Source organism: Camelina sativa, chromosome 11 (genome assembly GCF_000633955.1).
Source record: "Camelina sativa cultivar DH55 chromosome 11, Cs, whole genome shotgun sequence".
Lineage (NCBI taxonomy): Eukaryota > Viridiplantae > Streptophyta > Magnoliopsida > Brassicales > Brassicaceae > Camelina > Camelina sativa.
The window spans coordinates 48,547,727-48,570,071 of NC_025695.1; the positions used below are offsets into that span (position 1 = coordinate 48,547,727).

Here is a 22,345-nt window from a genome sequence, read left to right on the forward strand (position 1 = left end):
TCAAGTCCCATAATGTCATTGCTTAGAAAAGGAAAAAACTACTAGTAAACCACATATCTACCCTAGTCAATTTTTCTTTTTTCGAGTGGTCGTTTGTCGCTCGCTTTCTCCATGTGACAGTCTGATTTTAATGTAACAAGTTGGTCCATTTTTGACGAGTTGGATAACTAACCCATAAAAGGCGAAATTAATGCATAATATTCATAGAGTTTCTCACTTGAATAATGCTATATTGTAGTGTATATATGTAAATTTTGTTTCGTGTGCCAAAAATCGTATGTACTTTTTTTTTGGTACATTAAAAGAGTCGGTGTTTTAATGAACGATACTGGGATAAATACATCTTACTTCGAAAGTCAACAACATGGGGTGGTGGCGCAGTTGGCTAGCGCGTAGGTCTCATAGCTGCTGAGTAATCCTGAGGTCGAGAGGTCGAGCCTCTCTCACCCCAATATTTTATTTTATTAGTTCCATTGTTATATCTACTTGGGCTTTTGGGCCTCCCCAATAATCCAAAAGGGCTAACTTCGTCGCTGAAGAACTCCTCACTAATTTCCATGCCCATCACCATCACACAATACGATATCATACTGTATTATTTTATTTATCTTATTACATAAATGTAGAAACAACATTAGCGTGAGAAGTGAAGCTGCTTTTACTGGAGTTTAATAGTATTGTTGGCATCGTCAAAACCACGAGGTTCATACTTCATAGAACATGTTTTACATAAAGTATTTGAGTATGAAGGAAGGTTCATCGAATGAATAGTGTTATACCGGATTAGTTAGTTAATGCAAGCAAGAGGATCTACTTTGTAATCCGATCCAAGATAATAAAATCACTCACTCATTCCCACGATCATGAACCGTACAAAGTTCTAGATTTTCTCCTCCTCAATAGTTTGCAATTTCCCATAAAACTATGGTCGTCCTTTTTGACTACACAACTCACGTGCGCACGAAATTGAAGCATACGGCGCACCCATTATTCAAGAAATAAAAGAAAACTTACAGAAACCAAAAAAGTCACGTAGTAACAGTTTTTAATAAATTGAAGTTTAAATGCGCACGAGTGGGTTTGTTTTTTTGGGTACGAACGCGGTTACAAGTTACAAGCGAGTCCGTGTCCGAGTCCACCGGCCAACGGTCACCGTCAGATGATACCTAACAAGTCGGTCCCATAACATGTTGAATGTTTGTTTAAATCAAAACCGTCCATCGTTATCACATCTCATTTTTTTTTTTTTTTTCTTATTGCGTTTCTTTTGTTGACCCTATTAAATTTGGCGTCTTCATTGTGAAATTTGTACGAAAGTGTGAACGCGAATTGAGTTTTTATTAGTGTCACAGGCTGTGTGGACTGCTCTCTCACTTACATCACCCATTCTATGATATTCGCTGAGTAGTCCCAAAATCTACGGGCGTTCCGGTTAGATTTTTATAACTTTAATTTGGGAAAATGTTTTCCTTAAAAAACGAAACAAATAAATGTAATTCAAAATATTTAAAATGAAAAATAAGAAATACGTGTCTAATTTAAAATGATTAATATTTAGTTTTATTAATTAAGAAATCAAAATAAAATTAAAAAGCAAGAAAATCCAAATACATTAAAGATACCAAATTAAATTCCAAAATTATTAGTTGGATCTTGTCATAAATTTAGATGATACTACTAGTAAAGTAAACAATATAGTTTCATTAATTAATAAAAACAGAAACTAAGATTTATATGGCTAAATTATCTATTGTTTCTTTTTCCAGTTATTTTCAATATTAATATAATAATCATTTTGTTAAGTTTGACCAAAAAGAAAACAATCATCTTCTAAAAATTGTGTTCTTTAATTTATCAAGAGCTTAAAAAACCAATCATTTAAAATTTTTTAATCATATATTATCGACGTAAAAAAAAAAAAAAAGGGAAAATTTGAAAAAACAGTCCTTCACACGTCAGATATGTTTCTTCTACGAAAGCCCTGTCAACATAGCCAAACCTTATACCGACGATGAAACCCACGTGGCAATATTTCACACGTAGGTACACACGTGCGTGTGCCTGTGTATATATATATAACCCACACACACATCATAGAGACGAAGCAGAAGAAGAAGAAGAAGAAGAAAATGGAATGCAGAAAACACAACCACCATGGCAGCAAAGGAGTTTGCCCAACTTGTTTACGAGATAAACTCTCCCGGTTACCTAACACGACGTCGTACTACATCGTTCACCGATCCGATGATCGATCTACTTCCTCCACAACCGTTTCGTCTTCTCCGTCGTCTCCGGCGGTTAAGGATCATCGGAGAGCTGGTTCGATGTCGATGTCTTTCGCTGTGAGGGAAGCGTTGAGTGGTAATCTGATCGAAGCTTTAGGTGGAGGGTTGAAGAAAAGCAGATCTATGGCGCATGTTCCCAGGGATTATAATAATAATAATAATAATAATACTGGTAGGGATTCGACGAAGAAGAAGAAGACCAAGGAGAAGTTGAAATCTACGACGGTGAAGAAGACTGGGTTTTGGACTAAGTTGCTTCATCTCAAAGGAAAAGGCGTTGCTTCCGCCGACGTCGGTGGATTGGTTTCTTCACGTCAACGAGTTTATTAAATGACCCAATTTAGTCCCTTTTTTTTCTTTTCTTTTTTTTTCTTCTGAAATTTTATTTTTGATGTGTACAGTTACAGATAAAGAAAGTGAAATGGTGGAAAATTTAATGAAAGTGATTTCTGATAATACGTAGAAAAATATACATTCGTATTACAAAATTTAAAATTGACCAAAATTATTCAAAGGTATGATGAACTTTCCTGTGATTTGATTTGACCAACCAATCAGTGATTTTGATCATATCCTAAACTTTGCGTGTTCATATTAGCAATTTGGCATGCCATCAACAGCAGCCATGGATTTTAAAATCAACAAAACGTTCTAATATTTTTTGAAGGCAATTTGTTCATTATATAAACCGATAAAATTTATGTATATCATATAGTCCGAAAAGTATATAATACTTGTATGTAACTAACAGTGAGGATATGAAACCTACAACACAAAAATATGGCCCCTTCCTGACTCTTGGATGTTCCGTTTTGAGATTCGTTAACATTCAAATTAGCAGCTTTTCATCAGTTTCTTGTAATGTTGTTCTACACTAAGGGTGACCAAATCTGGTGCTTGCTTTGCTTTCCTTTCACTCAGCTTTGAGTCTTTTCAAATTTTCATCACCATCTTCTTCATAGTCGTCAAACTTCATCATCTTCATCGAGATAGTGCCCGTGTTCTACAGACCGGTTTTTCAGTCTCTGGAATATCTCATCTAGCGACTGTGGCACCGATGAAGTCACTACTCTGCTTGTGCTGGTTAGTGTTGTTGTTTCTGGTCCCTGTCTTAGTGGAAGAAACTTCTTGGTTGCTACATTTTCTTTAAAACTCTGGATTCCTTGTTTCATGTTTCGCCATGTGGAAGCCAAACGAGACGATGGCTCTCCTGATCCTTCACCATTACTACTTGGACCTGAACTGTCTGTTTCCAGTAAGGACACTTTCGCTGAAGCCATGTTCTCTGGCTTTTTGATAGAAGATGGCGAGTGTTTGTTCTGTTGTTCTCTAATGGCTGCATATTTGTTTGTGATTGCTTCTCTAGCTGATCCGTATTTACGGGACATATCATCTTTCGATGAACTTCCTTTCACTGTGTCTATGTCATAGCTCGACGACATCTTCATTTCAACAGATGAATTTTCCTGCAAAAATCTTAGTCAGGCTTTGGAACAAACACTACGAGCTCTGCTTTTACATGTTATCGGTTGACTACTTACAGAGAAATTGCTTCCTGGTTCAATGTCAACATCGTTGAAGTTCCTTGCTAATGGAAGAACATGCTCGCCGACTTTTTGTCCTTCTTCGAGCCATGTTCGTTCTAAGGATTGGAAAAGAAAGGAAAATGAATCACAACACGAGTTCTTAGTCAAATATCAATGCAGAAAAGAAAAAGATCGCTATGGTTTTTCACCTTTTTTAAGAATCATTACCCCCGAAGGATCAAACCCGTCTGTATCCTCGCTCTCTGTTTGAAATCTAAATCTTTTCCAGCTACCAAAGTAATTAAATATGCGATCAAAGAAATTGCTTGCAACTAGCAATGTGTAGATAACCATTATGAGCGGATATATTTCATTAAACCGTTGTCCAAAGACCGGGACAGCATCATCAATTCTACCCATTTTCTGCAGAACCAAATGAAAAACATTGCAAAGAAGCCCAGTTATGGCATGAATTTTAAAGACTTCTAAGACAATGAAATGCGCAAAGGGAGAGACGGAGAAAAATACCTTCTCAAATATAGTCTCGGAATGAAGTTGAATGAGATTAATAAAATTGTAAGATATTGGTGGTGCATATCGAGCAATCATCCTTAAGAGATACATATAAACCATTTATAAGCATGTAAAATTCTTTATCTAAAAAAAAGGATCGTTAGATATTCACTTACGAGCAAATCATAAGTAGATTCACAGAACTTGTTTGTCGAGGAGTCAAGGAATAAATCATCAGCATCCCAATTTTAAAAAGTGAATAGTATGTACAGACGCACATATACACCAAAGGTACAAAAGCAAATGCCTGAAAGCAAAGTGATCGGGATTCAAGAAGTCAGTTAGTTGAAACAATTTGCTGATATATAAGGTAACAAGATATGACGCGCTCCATCAAAGCGAGAATTGAACCCAAAATGTAAAGTACAATATACCTGCACTAGCAGTTCATCGGATTTGACAGAGCTAATAAGTATTGAGAAGAGGGACAAGTCCAGTTTACTAAGAAGGAGAGTTGCCTCTGCTAAAAGAATTGCAGCAGACATAATCCCCATAACTACTGCCAACACCATCTGAATTTGTTTCTTCAATATACACCTCCACATAAATTCTGCCAATAGTAATAATGTACATAAGTATTCTCATGCCAGACTTTTCGACAAATGAATAATCCAATCAACAACTCTACTCAGGGATGATTTCATTCTTTCTATCCTGTTCTTTTCAAAGTGGGAACTTTTCCACCTCAGTAACACGTTCAGCAGGTTTACAGAGCACATAAGTACAAAAGTATTTGAATAGTTTACCGAATGTGTCGAGAAAATTCCCCATATTTCCAGTTCGACTAGCTCTGAAGCTCGAAATGTATTTCCTGAAATACGGTTCAAAAAAGCTGCTTAAGGTGAAAGGTATCATAAACTTGTTTAAAATAAATGAAGGAAGAGGTAATTAATTATATACTGTACGAGAGATGAAATGATCGAAAATCTGACCATCCAGTTGCATCACGGCGTTCATAATTCTTCATTGTGTCTTCAAGAACAAGGGCCTCGGTAATGTAAGTTAGATACTCACTGCAAACAGCCATAGTGAGACATTACTAGAGATTTCTAAATAATAAAGCTGCAACTTAGTCAATTAATGGAACAAGTTTCCTAACAAAGTATTATAAGAAGTTAAGACAGGGCCAATAGAAAGTTCTCCATACCTTTTATATCTGTAATATTCATCCTTAGCATTTCGAAGGTGTCGCCTTAAAGTTGCCATCGATTTCTCATCTGTGTCATAGTCCATATCATTTTCACCCAACTGACCACCTTGTGGCTTAAATGATGGGTCTTCCCTGAACTGTATAGAATATCATCAATAAAATTGGAGAAGTTCCAGTCACAATATAAGGATACTGGGAGGTAGAAGTTACCATTTTAGCCAGCATAGCATCTATAACATTCATGTATGGTCTCATAGGATCACGCTTGGACATTTGAGTTGAAGTCGCTTGAGCAACCTAGCAAAGCAATAGTTAGGGGGTGATAAACAGTCTGACAAGAAAACAACACATGTCACCATTTCTGGAGGGAGCACCGTGTAAAGTTATTTGAATTGCTAAAAACTCAGGGTACTTCATTACGTGAAGTAAATTTACTTTTGATACAAAGTCTGCTAGATGGAATATCTCCTTAGATCTTAAATTGCACCAATGAGGATGTCATGAACTATGATATTATAAACGAAGTTCTTAGTTAAGTTTGGAGTAGAGAGGGCATATTTAAGCAGATGAGGACAAAAACTTGTTTAACCCAGATAAAACTTACCACAATCGCATTTGAAAGTTCCTGATGGGCATTATCAAGTTTCACAGCAATTTTGGCAATTTTGTGAGAGAGAACTTTTTGGCGGGTGGTCCAGTCTGCATTCTTCCAAAGGGTCTTAGGTATTTCGCTCAAGCCAAAGCCAAGAAGAAATGCACCAGTCACCAGCCCAAAAGTATTTGAACATGCCATAGCATAACCCAAAATGCTTCCTGTCCTGTTAACATACAAGAACGCCTCAGTCAAATAGTCCAGGAACGAATGTAACTTTCACACTAGAAAGAAAGATTGGGCACGAGATATTCTAAACCCAGTGAGCCATATATCATCTATTGCTAGACAATGCAACAGTAATGAATGCTAATGACAAAAGCATGAGATACAAAGGCAGGAGATACAAATCCAATACATAAGTATATTCAACAATGAAGGAACATTTTACCAGTTCCTGTGCATCATGATGAGAAGGATAAGACCGAGAAGACCGATGAATCCCAGAACAAGATAGAAAACTAAGTTGACATGTATGCTAGTCTTCAATCTCTCTGACACTGTAAAGTCTCCAGCATCTTCAAAACCCTGAATAAGGGGCACCACAGCCCTGTTTAGAGGTAACATAGTTTAATATAAATGTACAATAGATAGATTGTTAGGGGTGCATCTCAATTACTGGCAACCAAAACAAATTTACACCTAACCATACATATAAAAGTTATTTGACAAACATGGGACACATCCTGTCATGTTAACTAAGGTATTTTTTTTCAACAACAATCTGGTTTTACCACCTAATATTGGATCTGATCAGGACACCTTGTACCGTAAAAGACATGTGTCAGAGAAAAAGGCACTGAAAAGTTCAACCAGTTCATACCAGGTGAGTAGAAACGTACTCCAGTATGACCAACTCCATAAGAAGGAAATGGCGCCATTCTCAGGGTGATCAGGTTGCAGAGACAGTGTCTGCAGAACAGAAGAAGACAAATGAAGCAACAAATTTGAAATGATTCCCTAGTCTCCTAGTTTGGTTAAAATCCAAATCAAACATGACAACCGAAATCTAGCGACCATTGTTTCATATATTGCAGTAAACGATGAAGCTTTCCCAATAATATATTCCTCAGTAGCTCTCTCACCATGAGAGACCTAAACTTACTACTATCCCTACATAAAATTTTGTTGACTCCCCCAAATCAGCTAAGACTTCAAGCCTAAAAACCTTCAGTGAGTCTTTCAAACTCTTACAACGTTAACTACCAATTTAAAATTAAGTCTTACATATGACTATAAGCCGTATTCAGAAGCCACATTCTTCAGCTAAATCTTAATCCTACGTATGAATGATCTTATGAAACTTTAAAGCATACCACACGATTCAATTCCAAATCAAGCAAAATAAGTCCTCGATCAGAATCGCGCACTAGTCCGAAATTGAAAACGAAACTTGGGGAGAAAAATGTGTGGTACCGTCCAAATGTCGGCAGGAGCGAGGATAATAACGGAGACGGAGCAAAACCAGGTGTATCCAACGGTGATGAGAACGTACCGAGGAATCTCCGGTCCGGCGAAGTAACGGAGCGTGGAAACAACTAATCCAAGGGTTAGAGGCAACGAGATCAGATAGAAAACCCACATCTCTCCCTCTCTCTCTCGATGCAGTAGACTCAATCAATCAATTATTAACGAAAAATATAAAACAACCGGAGCTTTTCAAAGGTATCGATTTACGTCGGCCGCGAGATCGCTCGACTTGTCTGTGTGTATGTTAGCGCGTGAGAGAAACGCGCCGTTGAGAGGAAGGTCTCTCTCTCTTGTTCTTGTTGTTGTTGTTTCGTTTTCGTTTTTTTTTCTTCTTCTTTCAGGTTGTTTGGTTCGATCTCGGTTCGGTTCATCGACCAAGAAGAAGAAAGAGCTTTTAGGAAACGTAAATATTTAACTTAGTTGAGAAGAATTAGTCCGATTAATAATAAATAATTTTATCTTTTAAATTTTTTTTTATCAAGATTAAATAATTTCAACCATCAAATTTAAATTAATATTATTTTTTGCGTTGTGAAAGATACGCCGGATTTAATGATAATCTGATTTTTTTTAAGTCATTAAATTAATGTCATTTGTTGTTTTCTGAAGGAACATACAATTTATATATATATATATATATATATATATATTTTTGTGATCATGCTGCGCATTTTCGTAGGATATGTATGTGTTTTTTCTTGCTTTTTATAGTTGATTATTACTTAGTGGTATCTTTCAAAAAAACTAACTTCATTATTGATTTAATAGAAGAAAATTAATTAAACAAAGTTTTAGGCCTCTAGGAATTGGGCTGCACTTACAAAGCGCTAACTAATGATATTTTGATAGTCAGGAACTGGGCCTGGTTACACCTACATCCAAAATACTTTGATGAATTCAATATGGGCCTAGTTACACCTATAGCCAATAATATCCAAACTATCCAAGATATATCGTTTGTTAGTTTGGTTTGATACTTTGATATAAAACACTTTAAATAGCTAACATGATTCACGTTTTCCAAACGTGTTGCTGTTGCCAGGTCAGCGCTAATCTACTTGATTCATGTCCGATACTGTGACTTGTATTTGTATCCAACAAATGTCTAATTCGTAATTGACAAGATTCACTTTTATATACGCGTTCCCACTTACCTATTTAAAAATTAGTAGTTCATTTATTAGTTCATCAACTAAAGCATCACACATTCACAGATTCCTATTACCCTTTTAATCCTCTGATTAAGATAGTCAACCAAGTTTCTGCACTGTATTCCTGGTGTTTATAAAAGTATAATACATACAACATCGACCGTTCGTACTCTATCCGTCCATATTTCCTTAGCCATATATATCCAACGGCAAATTGATAATAGAGCCGACAAGATCATCATGACACGTTTAGGTTTTGTCTACCGGTTAACACCGTCCAATAATCCATGACTCATATCCGGCAACCAGAATCCTATACCGTAAACCCCACTTCCCATTTCCCTTTGTTTCTTGGTACTTTAACAGCACTATCACTTTTATTTTCCCTCCAATATGCCATTGCCATAGTAATCGATTTAAGTACTAGTGGGATCCATTTAAGCACAAAACTACCAAACACGTGTGGAACTAAAATCATACTGAACTGGTGAAAGTACCTAAAATTAAAACTACATCCTGACCTTCAACCTTTTTTTTTTTTTTTTTTCAAAACTGACAGTCTTTAGATATTTATAGTTTTATACGAAATTATATATACCAAACTCAATAGTATCAAAAATTTATTATGAAATTTTATACATAATCTAAACTATAAAGAGGACTGAGCAACTCTTTTAGACAGTTCCAGAAAAAAAAGAATTTAGGTATAATTGCACAAATAGTTAATTGATTTAAAATTTGAAAATTGTAAAGAAGAAAAATATATTATATACTATTAAATTTGGGCTGGATATTAGATAATAACACTAGTGAATAAAAAACGAAAAAAGAGAGAACATTTCTCGAATAAAACTAAGGGCAGATACAGTATATAAATTGCGGCTGTTACGAAACATCTTATATTATATAACTAAATATAGCGTCCGTATTTGATTCTCTTTAAGATATCAAGATCAAGAGTGAGAGTGAGAGTGAGAGTGAGAGAGAGAGAGAGCTATGTTGTCGTCGGCGGTTGAGTTTGTGGCGGAGCAGCGGAGATGCAACGACGATGGCAACGGCGGAGAGACGGTAAAGAAAGACGAACTTGATCATTTGCTTTCCGAACCGTCGGCTCCGACAATTTCTATCCCTACGGAATCTTTCCTCAGAGCAGCAACGTTACTCAAGAACCAGGTGCGTAAGATAAGGACGTGACGCCTCACACGGCTAACGTAAGCCAGATCCCCGTACGTTGGCTCATATATGTTTCTTGGTCGATGTATATGTAGGTTGTGGAGGCCACGTGGAAAGGCGGTGTCGAAGCTCTTGCCCCTGGTTCGGGTCTGGTGCTGGATCCGACTGTGTACACAGGACTACTAGGCACAGCGTTCACCTGCTTGAAGTCGTACGAAGTCACGAGGAACCATCAAGATCTGCTAACTTGCGCAGAGATAATCGACAGGTGTGCTAACGTTGCACGTGCCACGACCAGGTGAAAATATCTTCGCCACTAAGTTCCTTAGCCGAGTAAACATCAAATAAAAAAAATATAACCAAAAATGTAATCTAATCACTTTGAAGAATATTTTGAAAATAGAATTCGAATAATTGCCTGACAGAAAAACACATATAGGCAGATTGAGTAGCAAGATTGAATAGTTACAAAGATGTCACTTTTATCCAATTATTGTCGTCTATAACAGTATAAACACTAACATGAAAAGTATGTAAATCTTGAACCAATGAAATAATATCTACACACTCAAAATTGAATTGTCGTTTTGTAAGTAAAATAATTAGATTTTCATGAATAGGCACGTGACGTTTTTATGTGGAAGAGGAGGAGTTTATGCGCTTGGTGCAATCGTAGCCAATTACAGAGGAAACCAATCAAAACGTGACCACTTCCTTGGTCTTTTTCTTGAGGTTCCAATCCTTTTTGACTTTTTACTATATTACCACCGATTCACTGTTTTTATCCAACGTGAGATTTGGTCTAGAGTTAACATTGATACAAGAAACCATTCACAGTGGACTTTAAATGATTATTTTCTTACAAGCAGCTCGCAGAAGAGAGAGAGTTACCAGCAGGACCAGAGGAAGGAGGATTTGGGATGTCATATGACCTTCTCTATGGAAGAGCGGGTTTCCTTTGGGGTGCTCTGTTCCTAAACCGATATCTCGGTGAAGGCACTGTTCCTGACCATCTCTTATCACCCATCGTTGCAGCTATCTTAGCCGGTGGACGAGTTGGAGCCGCAGATCATGAAGCTTGTCCTCTGTTATACAGGTTTGCGCAATATAGTAGCTAGTGTGATCCTATTTCGGTTTACTAGGAAACTTTTATCTTAGTTTTTGTGGCTTTTAAGGTTTCACGGGACTCGATTTTGGGGTGCGGCAAACGGATTAGCTGGAATCTTGTATGTGTTGCTACATTTTCCTCTATTGGAAGAGGATGTTAAGGATGTTCAAGGGACATTGAGGTATATGATGAGTAATAGGTTCCCAAACAGCGGAAACTACCCGTGCAGCGAAGGGAATCCGAGGGATAAGTTGGTCCAATGGGCTCATGGAGCAACCGGCATGGCCATTACTTTGGCTAAAGCATCTCAGGTGTTTCCAAAGGAAAGGGATTTCCGCGAAGCAGCCATTGAAGCAGGAGAAGTAGTGTGGAAGAGTGGCTTGGTGAAGAAGGTAGGTTTAGCTGATGGAGTTGCTGGTAACGCCTATGCTTTCTTGTCGCTTTATCGGTTAACAGGAGATGTTGTATACGAAGAGAGAGCAAAAGCATTCGCGAGTTACTTGTGTCATGATGCAAGAGATCTCTTGGATATGTCAAGGCAAGAAGCAGAACATGATTATTCTCTTTTCCGGGGACTAGCTGGACCAGTATGTCTCTGGTTTGATCTTGTGTCACCAGTAGATTCTAAGTTTCCTGGTTATATGATTTAGATAAACTGTTGGTTCCATTATCTTGTGAAACGATCTTTAGGTTCCCCGGTTTATTCCTTTTTCTATCATCTATTTGGGAGAAAACATTCTTGCAAAAGAAGAATAAAAGTAGCATGAAAAGATCAGCTTAGTGGTTTAAACGGTATTGGTAGTATCATTAAGACAGCGGAGAATGCAACCGAGACCAGCTCTCTCTGTTAGTTTCTCGTGAATCATCAAACACTGATCGCATGTAGGTTCGTCCCCAGTCGCAAGGCCTCTATACAAGTACCTGATCCACAACATTCAAGCAAACAAGAATGAATAACACTGACTTCTTCATGAAGCTAGCTAAAAGCTAAGTTGAGGGGCTTACTTCATGAGAATGTCGTAATACTCGGCACCAAGAGCATTCAACATTCCGTCGATATCCCTTATCGCCATGATAACTTTGTGCACAACTATCCAGTTAGCTGACTACAATTTCACCGATTGAGAAACAACCATTTATCAAAAATCACATCATCCTTTTGATCAGGAACAAACAAACCACTAGCTAGTTAAGAAACAGAGAGAACCTTGCAACGTTCATCGAGAGTTTTGGGAGGCGAATCATCGAGAGCTGTTTTCAGAGCTTCGAAATGTTTGTAACTGGACAAACAATGTAAACTATTATCGGTCTTCTGAGAAAAGTAAAAAAAAAAAAAAATACAAAAGAAAATCTAGGGTTATACTGTTTGAGTAAGCTCTCAATCTTTTGCGATTTGGTTTCGATCGTCGCGATTATTGCCTCTGCATTATCAGCTTCAACAATTTCTGATGCTCCAGCCATTGGATCTCTCTTTCTCTATTCCTCCTGCAAAATGATCTGAAACATTAATCAACTCATGTCATTTCTTCATTCAAATCAAAAACTTGCTGCATAAGGAAACAAAAACTAATCATCAATGGGAAGCAATGCAAAACTTCTCAAGCCATAAAAAGAGAAGTAACGATCACGAGAAATCAATTCTACTCATGTAGAAAAATCCAATGCCGATGGTACACAAATTTCTCACAGCTTTAGATCAGATCAGAATCCAGAAATGTCAGAGGATCAAACCATACATGGATCAGCCAAGGATCCGAAGCTAACGTGAAATGAGAGAGAATCAAGCGATCAAGTGATTGAGCGACCGATAGAGAGGGTTTTTCAGAATTGTGATATCAATTAAAAATCGGACGCTACACTTTTTTAATTGTAACTTTTTCTTCTCTGGGCGTAACAAGAGAAGTGGAAAAGCTGTTATGCTGGTACATAATTGTAATAAATGAAAAAGCGAATACGTCAAATGAACTTATACAAGTTCGTGATTGCAAAATAAAACCATGTTAATCAAATTAAGGTCCAATTTGACCTTTTAAGATAAGTTTTCAAAGCCCCCCATAAAAAACTGCTAATCAAGCAACAAAAACGAATCACACAACTCTGGATTAGGAGGAGAAACAATCCCAACCAGAGTCTTACAAATATCTATCTATATATATATATATATTGTCAAATAAAAATTCAAGAATTGAATTGGGTTATCTAAGAGTTACAACACATGTTACTCTTCGTTGGTATCACTTGACCAGGACCCGGAACAATATCAATCTTCTTACCAGCAAGCGACCCTGGATTGCCGTTCTCTTGATCTTCACTCGCCGCAAGACTTTTCTTGTTCACAATGTTGAAGATCTCAGTCAAAACCGTGGAGAAAGCGCTCTCGACATTGGTTGCGTTAAACGCAGATGTCTCCAAGAAGAACAAGCCTTCTTTCTCTGCAAATTCTTTAGCATCTTCAGTCGGTATAGCTCGTTGATCAACAAGATCTGACTTGTTACCAATAAGGATGATCACAATGTTCTTATCTGCATGAGCACGCAATTCTTCTAGCCATCTTGGGATATGATCAAAGGTTTGGCGTCTGGTTATATCATAAACCAACATCGCCCCAACCGCTCCTCGGTAATATGCACTCGTTACCGCTCTGTATCTGTTTTATACCAAAACCACACATATATACAGATAGAACGCTTTTGTAAGCATATGATTAAGGCATTGAATATGGTGATTAAGCTTATTCATTAAAGATAATGATGCCTTAAGTTTCTAATTTTGTACCAATCATACAACTACGGAAGCTGGTTTAGTCTACTCTACACATAATTTGAATTCCAAATCTCATATTAAGTTTCTTAATTATACTTAAGATCGATCCTAAACTAAACTATCATCTATCATCGGATCGAGATCTAAGTTCAGAAGTAGCAGCAATCGAAGAAGCTAAAAGAGTTCCGGAGAGAGAGAGAGAGAGATCGGAGATTANAACGATTAAGTCATTGAATGTGGTGATTAAGCTTATTCATTAAAGATAATGATGCCTTAAGTTTCTAATTTGTTACCAATCATAACAACTACGGAAGCTGGTTTAGTCTCTACTCTACACATAATTTGAAATCCAAATCTCAGATTAAGTTTCTTAATTCTACTTTAGATCGATCCTAAACTAAACTATCATCTATAATCGGATCGAGATCTAAGTTCAGAAGTAGCAGGAATTAAAGTAGCTAAAAAGAGTTCCGGAGAGAGAGATCGGAGATTATACCGTTCTTGGCCGGCGGTATCCCAGATCTGAGCCTTAACACTCTTGTGATCAATAACAAGCGTCCTAGTCTGAAACTCAACGCCGATGGTGGCTTTAGAATCCAAACTGAACTCGTCTCTCGCATATCTCGCCAGTATCTGAGATTTCCCAACCGCTGAATCGCCGATCAGCACAACTTTGAACACGTAATCAATCTTCTGCGACGGATCTCCGTATCCTCCTCCACTCGTCATCTCGCTTTGAAGTTTGAATCCTCTGTTTTCAAAGCTTTTACCGAAAAAGTGAGCTTTTCTTTCTTTTTGAAGTTTTAAACGCAGAGAGAGAGAGAGAGAGATCTGATACGGTCGTCGTCGTTGTCAACTATTTAGTCAATATTTGATGACGTGTTTAATTTATTAACCGTTGGATTTAGCCGGCTCGAATCTAGGCACCGATCTGACAGATACGACAATTATCTCTCTCTGCTGCAAGCAAGGCGCATGTTTTTTGGTGATGGCGTCATATATAAGGCAAGTTCGGATCTTAAAACTGGGCCATAGAGCCCATTAGTTTATGATAAATGGCCCGGATTGATGATGACGTGTCGCTATCTGAATTGACCAAAAAGTGCCCTAAGCGTTTTTTTTTCTCAGGGAAATAAAAAAGCAAACGTCGCGACGGAGAGAGAGAGAGAAGAGAGAGACGATGGAGGAAGAGGAGCACGAGGTTTACGGGGGAGAAATTCCCGACGTCGGCGAGATGGATGGAGATATGGACGCTCCTAATCCCGATTTGGATATGGCTGCTGCTGATGATGATGCGGTTAAGGTGGTCTGCTACGCTCTTTTTTTCTCTCTTACTGTTTCGTTCATCTTAAATGTGATCGATCATCTCGATTGATTTTAGTAATCGCGTGTATATATGTTTTGATTGGTGCTTTAATACATACTAGGAGTTGGATGAGATGAAGAAACGATTGAAGGAGATGGAGGATGAGGCTGCTGCTCTGCGTGAGATGCAGGCTAAGGTCGAGAAGGAAATGGGAGGCCAAGGTTTTCGTCTCTTTGATTTTTTTTTTTGTTTGTTCACTATATAATTCGGCTCTTTGATTTCATTCACCGTCGTCGCTAGGTTTTTCTAATCGTTGGTTATGGTGTTTGGATCTATCTTTAAATTCTTAAGTACTGTGAATTAAGTTATGTTATGCTGTTGTTTTGCTTCTTGATTAAAGTGTTTTTTGTTATTCCAGATCCCGCTAGTATTGCAGCAAATCAAGCAGGCAAGGAGGAGGTTGATGCTCGATCAGTTTTTGTTGGCAATGTAAGAACGAACGCTTATGTTTATTCTTAATTCTATTGTTGAGTCGTATAGCTTCTGATTGGTTTTATAATTTTTACGTCTTTTGATCTAAAGTGTTCATTCTTCTAGACTTTGAATTGTGCGGAAGTCACTAGCTCTGTTTATATGAATACTTTTTCATCATGGATGTTAGATTTTAAATATAGTACGCCTGTGAAGTCTATAATCTGATTCTGTTCTGTTCTTGATCCATGATTGAATTCGTGGCATGGAATCTCATCAAATTTTGTTCACATAGTGGGTTATGAAGTAGGTGTAGTGTCACACATCTTTGTTGCTATGGCTTGCACTAGTTGTCAGTAATATCATTAGTGATAACTCTGCTAGTTATGTTAGTTTACACATCTTCAATGAGAGATTTTCGCATTGACGAAATCAAAGATATGCTAGTTTACACATCTTCAGTTTATTAGTCTGTTCATATTTGAGGATGTCTATAGTTTTTGGTTTTTTTTTTGCATTCAGTTTTGCTTTTCTTATGGTTTTTCTTACTACAATCGCAGGATTGTTCTCATTCTTGAAGTTCTTATTTGCTCTGGGTTATCAATTAGGTTTCGTGGGGTCATTACATTTTTCCTTTTATAGAGTTGAAAAAGATCTGTTCTGTTTTGTTGTGGAACATGATGAAAAAAGCTATAAAAAAAGATGCAAAAAGAATAGAAAAAAAGCTAAGAAAAAAGTGTAAAAGAAAAGAAGTCAATACTTTTTAGAGCATTAGGAAATGTAGAAAAGGAAAAATGTCATGACACCTGAAGGAGAAAAGAGATGTCTGGAGAGGGGATAATATTTGAGTGAAGGATTTCGCAATCCATCCTCGAGGAAATAACCTCTGAAGAGCTGAATCAAGATGGCGGATGCTTTCTAGTCAAGGCTCATAGCTGCTATAAGCAGCAGAGATTTGGTGAGAGGCAGCTGTTTGATGCTCGGTACACAGCGTAAGGGATCTTTAAAGTTAAAGGCTACTAGGTTCCATTCTGCGAAATTTGGTGTTCTTGTTCATTTTTGCACATATGAAAAGAAAGGTTTATGTGGTGTTGTTTGATGAAGGATGGTAAAAGAGAAATGTCTTTGTTGGATTTCTTGTTTACTCTGTGTGTGCTCAGTGAAAGACATCATGGGTTATGCTTGTTTGCTATGAACTATAACTGCATATGTCACTGTGCAGGTTGATTACGCTTGTACTCCCGAAGAAGTGCAGCAGCATTTCCAAACATGTGGCACTGTCCATCGGGTGACCATTTTAACAGACAAATTCGGGCAGCCAAAGGGATTTGCTTATGTAGAATTTGTCGAAGTCGAAGCTGTTCAAGAGGCTCTACAACTGAATGAATCAGAGTTACATGGTCGTCAATTGAAGGTACACATTAATATGATTTTACTATATACCATCAAACCAAACACTTTTATAATGGGAAAGTAGCTTATTTGTTCATCCTTATCTCATCTGGCTTGAATAAATTTCAGGTCATGCAAAAGAGAACAAACGTTCCTGGATTGAAACAGTTCCGTGGTAGAAGATTCAATCCGTACATGGGTTACCGGTTCCGCAGACCTTTCATACCTCCTTATATGTATTCCCCATATGGATATGGGTAAGTTGGATTTAAACACCAAGACATATATTGATTGGGGTTGCACAGCTTTCTCCACTTCTCACTCTTTTTGTTGGAATTTGCAGAAAAGCTCCTAGGTTCAGAAGGCCAATGCGTTACATGCCGTACCAATAAAAACCGTCATGGTTAAGGATTGAGCGGATTAGCTATTGGGAGCGGAGGATGCATGTATGGGCTAATACCCATCCTTTATTGAGCTTTCTTTATGACTCTGGCTCTTAGGCCTTTGGAACTTTGCTCGTAAACATTTTGGAAACTAGACTGGTTATAAGTTTCATATCGTTTTGATATGAATCATATGATGATTGGATTAAGTGTCGCTTATAATATGCCTTTGAGTGTTGACTCCGTTGACTATGTAAGGTCAAAAGAAGAGTTGACTTATTGATTTTGTGTAAAACCATTAAACAATGATTTAGTTAGTCTAAAGTCTAAACTAAGTCTTCCGGCGCATTTTATGTAGGTTAATGCTACTATGCGCGCAGTTTCAGGTTCTCTTTTGATGAGGACGTTAAGGTCGTAGCCATTATTTTCTCGCAACGACACATTGAGTCATTGAGTCAGTCACTTTAGTTGGAGATCCGAAAAGACGATAATGTCCTTATCGCTTCCTTCCCGATACGCTCTCTTCTCAGGGTCGACTCCTGTTCGCATCAGCAGAAGCAACCTCTGCTTCGCCGTCTCCGCCGTACAACTTTCTCGCCGGAATTCTTTATCATTCCCTCAGCCTATCCTCCTCCGCCACGTCATCTCTACCCGGTCTAATTTCGAGATCGATCGAGATTGTAGAGCCCATGCGTCTTCTACCGGATCATACGAAGACAGTTCTTCTACGGACCTCGAAGACGCCAATTCCGATGGCTTCGATTTGGGGAGCTTTGTTTCATTCGCGGAGGCGCTTTGTATTCTATCTTCCGCCGTGATTTCGGTGGTTCTCGCGGTGAATTACGTGGTGGTTGGTGAAATCGGGAAAAAGGTTTTGTCTTTAGGTTTCGTTGGATTGGTTGGTTCAGTCGCCACTGGTTCGTGGCTTAGACGACGGCAATGGATGAGGATTTGCAAAGGAGCGAGAGAGAGTGAAGGGACGAATTTGATTCGAAGGTTGGAGAAACTTGAAGAGGATTTAAAAAGCTCGACCACCATTGTTAGAGTTCTTTCTAGGCATCTGGAGAAGCTTGGGATTCGGTTTCGGGTCACCCGTAAAGCTCTAAAGGAACCAATTTCTGAGGTAAACAATCCCATTGTGCCTTTTCTCGAGCTTTGCTTCAAATGCTTCGACACTGTAAAAGTTTGATTGTCTATGTGAAATTGGATGAAAGGGAACAAGTTGTGATTTTGGGAATTAAATGTGTGAGGAAGTATCAAATGTTTTAGTGTTTAAACCGAGATTTTGGAGATTTGGGTAATCTTGCAGAAGAGATTTAGATATTTCCAGTTTGCACTTTCTGACTGATCAATGTAGCTGTCTTTGCATTAAGTTTAGTTCTTTGGTGCTGTATCTGTATGTATCTAAAAGAGTTTGGTTTGTTTTGTCCAAAGACTGCAGCTTTGGCTCAGAAGAATTCTGAGGCCACAAGGGTATTAGCTGCACAACAAGAGATATTAGAGAAGGAGCTAGGCGAAATTCAGAAGGTTCTGCTCGCTATGCAGGTATATATCTATTTAACCCATCATCGATTTAGGATTTGATCATTATAAAACTCGAAACTGGTTTGTATCCCCATTAGTTAGTAGAAGTGTGTTCTAAGCTAATGTCATGGCTGAATTGAAGATATCGATAACTAGTTTCCTTTGAGAGCTGGTTGCTTGCTTTGCAGGAACAACAGCGAAAGCAACTCGAGCTAATTCTTACAATCGCAAAGAGCAGCAAGCTGTTTGAGAGCAGTAGTAGCAAGCAAGCGCCTAACGAGCAGAAAGCCAATAAAGCAGCAGAGGAACCCTCAACACCTAAACAAGTATTGGTTCAATAAACGAGACATAATGCAAACACACAAGAACCAGCGACGACAATGTGTAAGTTTTGTCTAGACAAGTTTTTTCCTGGACTCTTGAACCCAAGAGAGAGAGAGAGAACACTGAAATATGGAGAAGTCACTGTAGTATTGTTGCTGTATTTGTCATCATTGTTTTGGGGTTTGTAATATTCACTTGTTTCCTTCTAATAGGAAAGTTGTTGACGATGATTTTAATTAAGCTTCAGACAAACCTATTCACATGTAAGCATTAACTTCATAACCTCAGTAGACCCAAAATGTGTTATATAAAACAACTAGAGAATGAATAAAAAGATGGGGTGGTGGCGCAGTTGGCTAGCGCGTAGGTCTCATAGCTACTGAGTAATCCTGAGGTCGAGAGTTCGAGCCTCTCTCACCCCAATATTCTTTTTAATTATGCATTTTCACAGTTTAATCTTTATTTTAATTGTTAATCACATTTCAAAGCATCATGATTAACTCTATTTTTTTTAATCAAGCACGCAGCAAAAGCAGTTTTACAAGCTGTTTTTGTTTGGTATCTCTTTGACTAGCCACGGCGGCAGTCATAATTGCGATATGCTTCGAAGACTTTTCCCATCTAACAGACAACAAAATGTAATGAAACGAAGAAAGAAAATCAAAGTTTGCTTCTTTTAAAACTTTTGAATTTTCGAAGAGAACAACAGAGTTTTTACTCTCTTCTTACAAGTGTTTCTCATTAGGAAGTGGAACCATCCATCCAATCCAAGTTTTGTTGGGTTTTTTTTTTATTCGACTCTGAGTGAATCTTTCGTGCTGGAGTTATTCTTTTATCACTTTTTTTTTTTTTGGATTCTCTTCTCTGCTTCGAGTTTCTTTTTTATATTTTTGGGACCTTTCTCTTTCTTTTGCTCTTCCCAAATCTCAGTTTCTCAAATTTGGCATCTTTAGATTTGGGTTTTATCTCTGTTTTTTTTTTTTTTTTTTTTTTCCGTGAAAAGTATTGAATTTTTGGATTTTATCTTCTGGGCAACTGAAAAGGTTCCTTTTTTTTTGTTTTTACTATAGAATTGTGGATTTCGCGTAGTAGATCCACTCTATGATCTACTAAACCCAAAAGTTATGTTGTAATTTTATTGTTCAAACGTTTCTTGTAGATGCTACAAGTTCTCAGAATCCAACATTTTGAAATTTGCTAGCTCTTTAGAATAAATGGCTCTGGCTTTCATTACTGCCTTGGTGTTGTTTACATCTTTATGGTCACCTGTGTCACCAGATGCTCAAGGTCATTTCATTTCTCCTTTTTTTTTTTTGTCACTTCAGAATTTTCTTTAGTACTTTCTACGTTTTGTCTAAGTATAGCTATTTTGTTAAACTATTGCAATTTCCAAAATCTCCTTTTCGTTTTTCAGGGAATGCGCTGTTTGCGTTGAGGAGCTCGTTACGTGCATCCCCTGAACAGCTAAGTGATTGGAACCAGAATCAAGTCGATCCTTGTACTTGGTCTCAAGTTATATGTGAGGACAAGAAACATGTTTCTTCCGTGTAAGTTTTATTATCACTGAGCTTAATTTAGTTATTTTGGTTGAGTGAATATTAATTTTGCTATATTGTTGGGATTTGCAGCACACTGTCTTACATGAACTTCTCGTCCGGAACCTTGTCTTCAGGGATAGGAATCTTGACAACTCTCAAGACTCTGTAAGTGCCTACTTAGAAACTGTGAGCTTGTGGAAAGTTTCCTTTTTTTTCTTCTTCTGCATTGTATGGAAACGTTTCTGTGAAGTCTGTGTTAGTTATATTGAGGATTCATTTGTTTTTTCCGGGTAGTAGGACATTGAAAGGAAATGGAATTATGGGTGGAATACCAGAATCCATTGGAAATCTATCTAGCTTGACCAGCTTGGATTTGGAGGATAATCAGTTAACTGGTCGCATACCATCCACTCTCGGCAATCTCAAGAATCTTCAGTTCTTGTAAGTGATACTTCTCCCTCAGATGTCTTGTAACTTGTTTGACAACTTTGGAACAAAGAATAATAAAGATCATGTCTTTGTTTCTATGTTTGGCCAAGCAGGACCCTGAGTAGGAATAATTTAAACGGGACTATCCCGAATTCACTTACGGGACTATCAAAACTGATAAATATGTGAGTGGTTGTTCTGTTTGATTTCTTTTCTCCTTATGTTTGAAAACACTTAAGTGTCTTAAATGCTGTTGCTTGAACTACTTTTGCAGTCTGCTCGACTCAAATAATCTCACCGGTGAGATTCATCAGAGTTTATTCAAAACTCCAAAATACAAGTGCGTAAGAGTTTTTTAGTTTCAAAGCACAAATGTTTACAGTTTTCATTGATCTTTATCACTAATCTTAGTCGAGTCTTTCAAATTTATAGTTTCACAGCAAACAACTTGACTTGTGATGGCACTTACCCTCAACCTTGTGTAACAGTCTCCAACCCTTCAGGTAAAATTACATGAGTTTACTGCTGAATACTTCCATAGTCATGTTTTAGTTGCCATTTACCTTGCACAGATTTTAAGTACAGAGAGTTTGTTTTTGCTCTAATAGGTGATTCAAGCAGTCGAAAAACTGGAATTATTGCTGGAGTTGTTAGCGGGATTGCAGTGATTCTCCTTGGACTCTTCATGTTTTTCTTCTGCAAGGATAAGCATAAAGGATATAAGCGTGATGTGTTTGTGGATGTTGCAGGTATGTGATAATAATCAATCTTTCGTATGTTTACATACTACATAAGAACTATAGATATGGTCTCAAATCTTTGACTTTCGTTCCCAACTTTGGTTTCAGGTGAAGTGGACAGAAGGATTGCGTTTGGACAGTTGAGAAGATTTGCATGGAGAGAGCTTCAATTGGCTACAGATAAGTTCAATGAAAAGAATGTTCTCGGACAAGGAGGGTTTGGGAAAGTTTACAAAGGAGTACTCTCGGATGGGACGAAAGTGGCTGTGAAAAGATTGACTGATTTTGAACGTCCAGGAGGAGACGAAGCTTTCCAGAGAGAAGTTGAGATGATAAGTGTAGCTGTTCATAGGAATCTGCTTCGTCTTATCGGCTTTTGCACAACAC

At 37.7% G+C, this 22,345-nt stretch overlaps 8 protein-coding genes and 1 non-coding gene across 16 annotated transcripts in view; 6 read left to right on the forward strand and 3 right to left on the reverse strand.

Annotated features, from left to right (window-relative positions):
• On the forward strand, window positions 2,087-2,741 carry LOC104727205. The gene has a single exon (XM_010446239.1). It carries the CDS (start codon window positions 2,130-2,132, stop codon window positions 2,613-2,615), a length of 486 nt encoding a protein of 161 aa, XP_010444541.1. The 5' UTR covers window positions 2,087-2,129; the 3' UTR covers window positions 2,616-2,741.
• Window positions 2,943-8,043, reverse strand: LOC104727206 (LMBR1 domain-containing protein 2 homolog A-like). 3 transcript variants are annotated; one of them, XM_010446240.2, is made up of 14 exons: window positions 7,603-8,043; window positions 7,010-7,098; window positions 6,578-6,736; window positions 6,139-6,352; window positions 5,745-5,831; window positions 5,532-5,671; window positions 5,317-5,397; window positions 5,131-5,195; window positions 4,759-4,934; window positions 4,501-4,631; window positions 4,340-4,421; window positions 4,021-4,234; window positions 3,827-3,927; window positions 2,943-3,751 (listed from the first exon to the last, which is right to left on the reverse strand). In XM_010446240.2, exons 1-14 carry the CDS (start codon window positions 7,768-7,770, stop codon window positions 3,251-3,253), a joined length of 2,208 nt encoding a protein of 735 aa, XP_010444542.1. In that variant the 5' UTR covers window positions 7,771-8,043; the 3' UTR covers window positions 2,943-3,250. The 3 variants fall into 3 exon arrangements, with proteins under 3 accessions (XP_010444542.1, XP_010444543.1, XP_019088751.1); XM_010446241.2 differs by having other exon boundaries at window positions 6,578-6,714; window positions 7,603-8,042; XM_019233206.1 differs by lacking the exon at window positions 7,603-8,043 and adding an exon at window positions 7,503-7,583 and having other exon boundaries at window positions 6,578-6,714.
• On the forward strand, window positions 9,669-11,806 carry LOC104727210 (lanC-like protein GCL1). Its single transcript, XM_010446244.2, has 5 exons — window positions 9,669-9,980; window positions 10,076-10,278; window positions 10,601-10,712; window positions 10,850-11,076; window positions 11,156-11,806. The coding sequence occupies exons 1-5, from the start codon at window positions 9,804-9,806 to the stop codon at window positions 11,736-11,738; spliced, it is 1,302 nt and encodes a 433-aa protein (XP_010444546.1). The 5' UTR covers window positions 9,669-9,803; the 3' UTR covers window positions 11,739-11,806.
• Window positions 11,802-13,017, reverse strand: LOC104727209 (actin-related protein 2/3 complex subunit 5B-like). Its single transcript, XM_010446243.2, has 5 exons — window positions 12,825-13,017; window positions 12,452-12,573; window positions 12,296-12,368; window positions 12,094-12,194; window positions 11,802-12,009 (listed from the first exon to the last, which is right to left on the reverse strand). The coding sequence occupies exons 2-5, from the start codon at window positions 12,547-12,549 to the stop codon at window positions 11,874-11,876; spliced, it is 408 nt and encodes a 135-aa protein (XP_010444545.1). The 5' UTR covers window positions 12,550-12,573; window positions 12,825-13,017; the 3' UTR covers window positions 11,802-11,873.
• On the reverse strand, window positions 13,074-14,815 carry LOC104727208 (ras-related protein RABA4a). The gene is made up of 2 exons (XM_010446242.2): window positions 14,348-14,815; window positions 13,074-13,735 (listed from the first exon to the last, which is right to left on the reverse strand). Exons 1-2 carry the CDS (start codon window positions 14,578-14,580, stop codon window positions 13,288-13,290), a joined length of 681 nt encoding a protein of 226 aa, XP_010444544.1. The 5' UTR covers window positions 14,581-14,815; the 3' UTR covers window positions 13,074-13,287.
• Window positions 14,959-17,612, forward strand: LOC104727213 (polyadenylate-binding protein 2-like). 2 transcript variants are annotated; one of them, XM_010446249.1, is made up of 6 exons: window positions 14,959-15,154; window positions 15,279-15,378; window positions 15,576-15,646; window positions 16,851-17,042; window positions 17,150-17,277; window positions 17,364-17,612. In XM_010446249.1, the coding sequence occupies exons 1-6, from the start codon at window positions 15,032-15,034 to the stop codon at window positions 17,410-17,412; spliced, it is 663 nt and encodes a 220-aa protein (XP_010444551.1). In that variant the 5' UTR covers window positions 14,959-15,031; the 3' UTR covers window positions 17,413-17,612. The 2 variants fall into 2 exon arrangements, with proteins under 2 accessions (XP_010444551.1, XP_010444550.1); XM_010446248.2 differs by having other exon boundaries at window positions 14,977-15,157.
• On the forward strand, window positions 17,745-19,487 carry LOC104727211. 2 transcript variants are annotated; one of them, XM_010446246.2, is made up of 3 exons: window positions 17,745-18,526; window positions 18,838-18,948; window positions 19,116-19,487. In XM_010446246.2, exons 1-3 carry the CDS (start codon window positions 17,894-17,896, stop codon window positions 19,266-19,268), a joined length of 897 nt encoding a protein of 298 aa, XP_010444548.1. In that variant the 5' UTR covers window positions 17,745-17,893; the 3' UTR covers window positions 19,269-19,487. The 2 variants fall into 2 exon arrangements, with proteins under 2 accessions (XP_010444548.1, XP_010444549.1); XM_010446247.2 differs by having other exon boundaries at window positions 19,084-19,209.
• TRNAM-CAU lies at window positions 19,589-19,673 on the forward strand. Its single transcript is given in 2 exon segments — window positions 19,589-19,626; window positions 19,638-19,673. It is a non-coding gene; the product is annotated as a tRNA-Met (tRNA).
• The window catches only part of LOC104727214 (probable LRR receptor-like serine/threonine-protein kinase At5g65240), a 17,969-nt gene continuing 15,452 nt past the window's right edge, over window positions 19,829-22,345 (forward strand). The window contains exons 1-10 of one of the 4 annotated variants that reach the window (XM_010446251.2): window positions 19,829-20,294; window positions 20,411-20,538; window positions 20,666-20,798; window positions 20,880-20,954; window positions 21,084-21,230; window positions 21,332-21,403; window positions 21,493-21,558; window positions 21,651-21,721; window positions 21,827-21,967; window positions 22,067-22,232. In XM_010446251.2, coding sequence (XP_010444553.1) covers window positions 20,466-20,538; window positions 20,666-20,798; window positions 20,880-20,954; window positions 21,084-21,230; window positions 21,332-21,403; window positions 21,493-21,558; window positions 21,651-21,721; window positions 21,827-21,967; window positions 22,067-22,232 — 944 coding nt within the window. In that variant the 5' untranslated portion in view covers window positions 19,829-20,294; window positions 20,411-20,465. Of the gene's footprint in view, window positions 20,539-20,665; window positions 20,799-20,879; window positions 20,955-21,083; window positions 21,231-21,331; window positions 21,404-21,492; window positions 21,559-21,650; window positions 21,722-21,826; window positions 21,968-22,066; window positions 22,233-22,345 lie in introns of all 4 variants that reach the window. The other 3 variants (XM_010446252.2, XM_010446250.2, XM_010446253.2) reach the window with 3 other exon arrangements.

What these genes read in the sequence shown, in the direction of transcription:
- LOC104727205 (XM_010446239.1), top strand. Translation starts at nt 2,130, where the DNA reads ATGGAATGCAGAAAACACAACCACCATGGCAGCAAAGGAGTTTGCCCA.
- LOC104727206 (XM_010446240.2), bottom strand. Translation starts at nt 7,770, where the DNA reads ATGTGGGTTTTCTATCTGATCTCGTTGCCTCTAACCCTTGGATTAGTT. An exon ending in CTCCTGCCGACATTTGGACG is followed by an intron (nt 7,099 to 7,602) that starts GTACCACACATT and finishes TCTGTTCTGCAG; the next exon opens with ACACTGTCTCTGCAACCTGA. An exon ending in AACTTTCAAATGCGATTGTG is followed by an intron (nt 5,832 to 6,138) that starts GTAAGTTTTATC and finishes TTGCTTTGCTAG; the next exon opens with GTTGCTCAAGCGACTTCAAC.
- LOC104727210 (XM_010446244.2), top strand. Translation starts at nt 9,804, where the DNA reads ATGTTGTCGTCGGCGGTTGAGTTTGTGGCGGAGCAGCGGAGATGCAAC. An exon ending in CAACGTTACTCAAGAACCAG is followed by an intron (nt 9,981 to 10,075) that starts GTGCGTAAGATA and finishes ATGTATATGTAG; the next exon opens with GTTGTGGAGGCCACGTGGAA. An exon ending in GCTTGTCCTCTGTTATACAG is followed by an intron (nt 11,077 to 11,155) that starts GTTTGCGCAATA and finishes GTGGCTTTTAAG; the next exon opens with GTTTCACGGGACTCGATTTT.
- LOC104727209 (XM_010446243.2), bottom strand. Translation starts at nt 12,549, where the DNA reads ATGGCTGGAGCATCAGAAATTGTTGAAGCTGATAATGCAGAGGCAATA. An exon ending in ATTGAGAGCTTACTCAAACA is followed by an intron (nt 12,369 to 12,451) that starts GTATAACCCTAG and finishes TTGTTTGTCCAG; the next exon opens with TTACAAACATTTCGAAGCTC. An exon ending in CTCTCGATGAACGTTGCAAG is followed by an intron (nt 12,195 to 12,295) that starts GTTCTCTCTGTT and finishes GTGAAATTGTAG; the next exon opens with TCAGCTAACTGGATAGTTGT.
- LOC104727208 (XM_010446242.2), bottom strand. Translation starts at nt 14,580, where the DNA reads ATGACGAGTGGAGGAGGATACGGAGATCCGTCGCAGAAGATTGATTAC. An exon ending in GATACCGCCGGCCAAGAACG is followed by an intron (nt 13,736 to 14,347) that starts GTATAATCTCCG and finishes GGTATAAAACAG; the next exon opens with ATACAGAGCGGTAACGAGTG.
- LOC104727213 (XM_010446248.2), top strand. Translation starts at nt 15,032, where the DNA reads ATGGAGGAAGAGGAGCACGAGGTTTACGGGGGAGAAATTCCCGACGTC. An exon ending in TACATGGTCGTCAATTGAAG is followed by an intron (nt 17,043 to 17,149) that starts GTACACATTAAT and finishes AATAAATTTCAG; the next exon opens with GTCATGCAAAAGAGAACAAA. An exon ending in TATTCCCCATATGGATATGG is followed by an intron (nt 17,278 to 17,363) that starts GTAAGTTGGATT and finishes TGGAATTTGCAG; the next exon opens with AAAAGCTCCTAGGTTCAGAA.
- LOC104727211 (XM_010446246.2), top strand. Translation starts at nt 17,894, where the DNA reads ATGTCCTTATCGCTTCCTTCCCGATACGCTCTCTTCTCAGGGTCGACT. An exon ending in TAAAGGAACCAATTTCTGAG is followed by an intron (nt 18,527 to 18,837) that starts GTAAACAATCCC and finishes TTTTGTCCAAAG; the next exon opens with ACTGCAGCTTTGGCTCAGAA. An exon ending in AGGTTCTGCTCGCTATGCAG is followed by an intron (nt 18,949 to 19,115) that starts GTATATATCTAT and finishes CTTGCTTTGCAG; the next exon opens with GAACAACAGCGAAAGCAACT.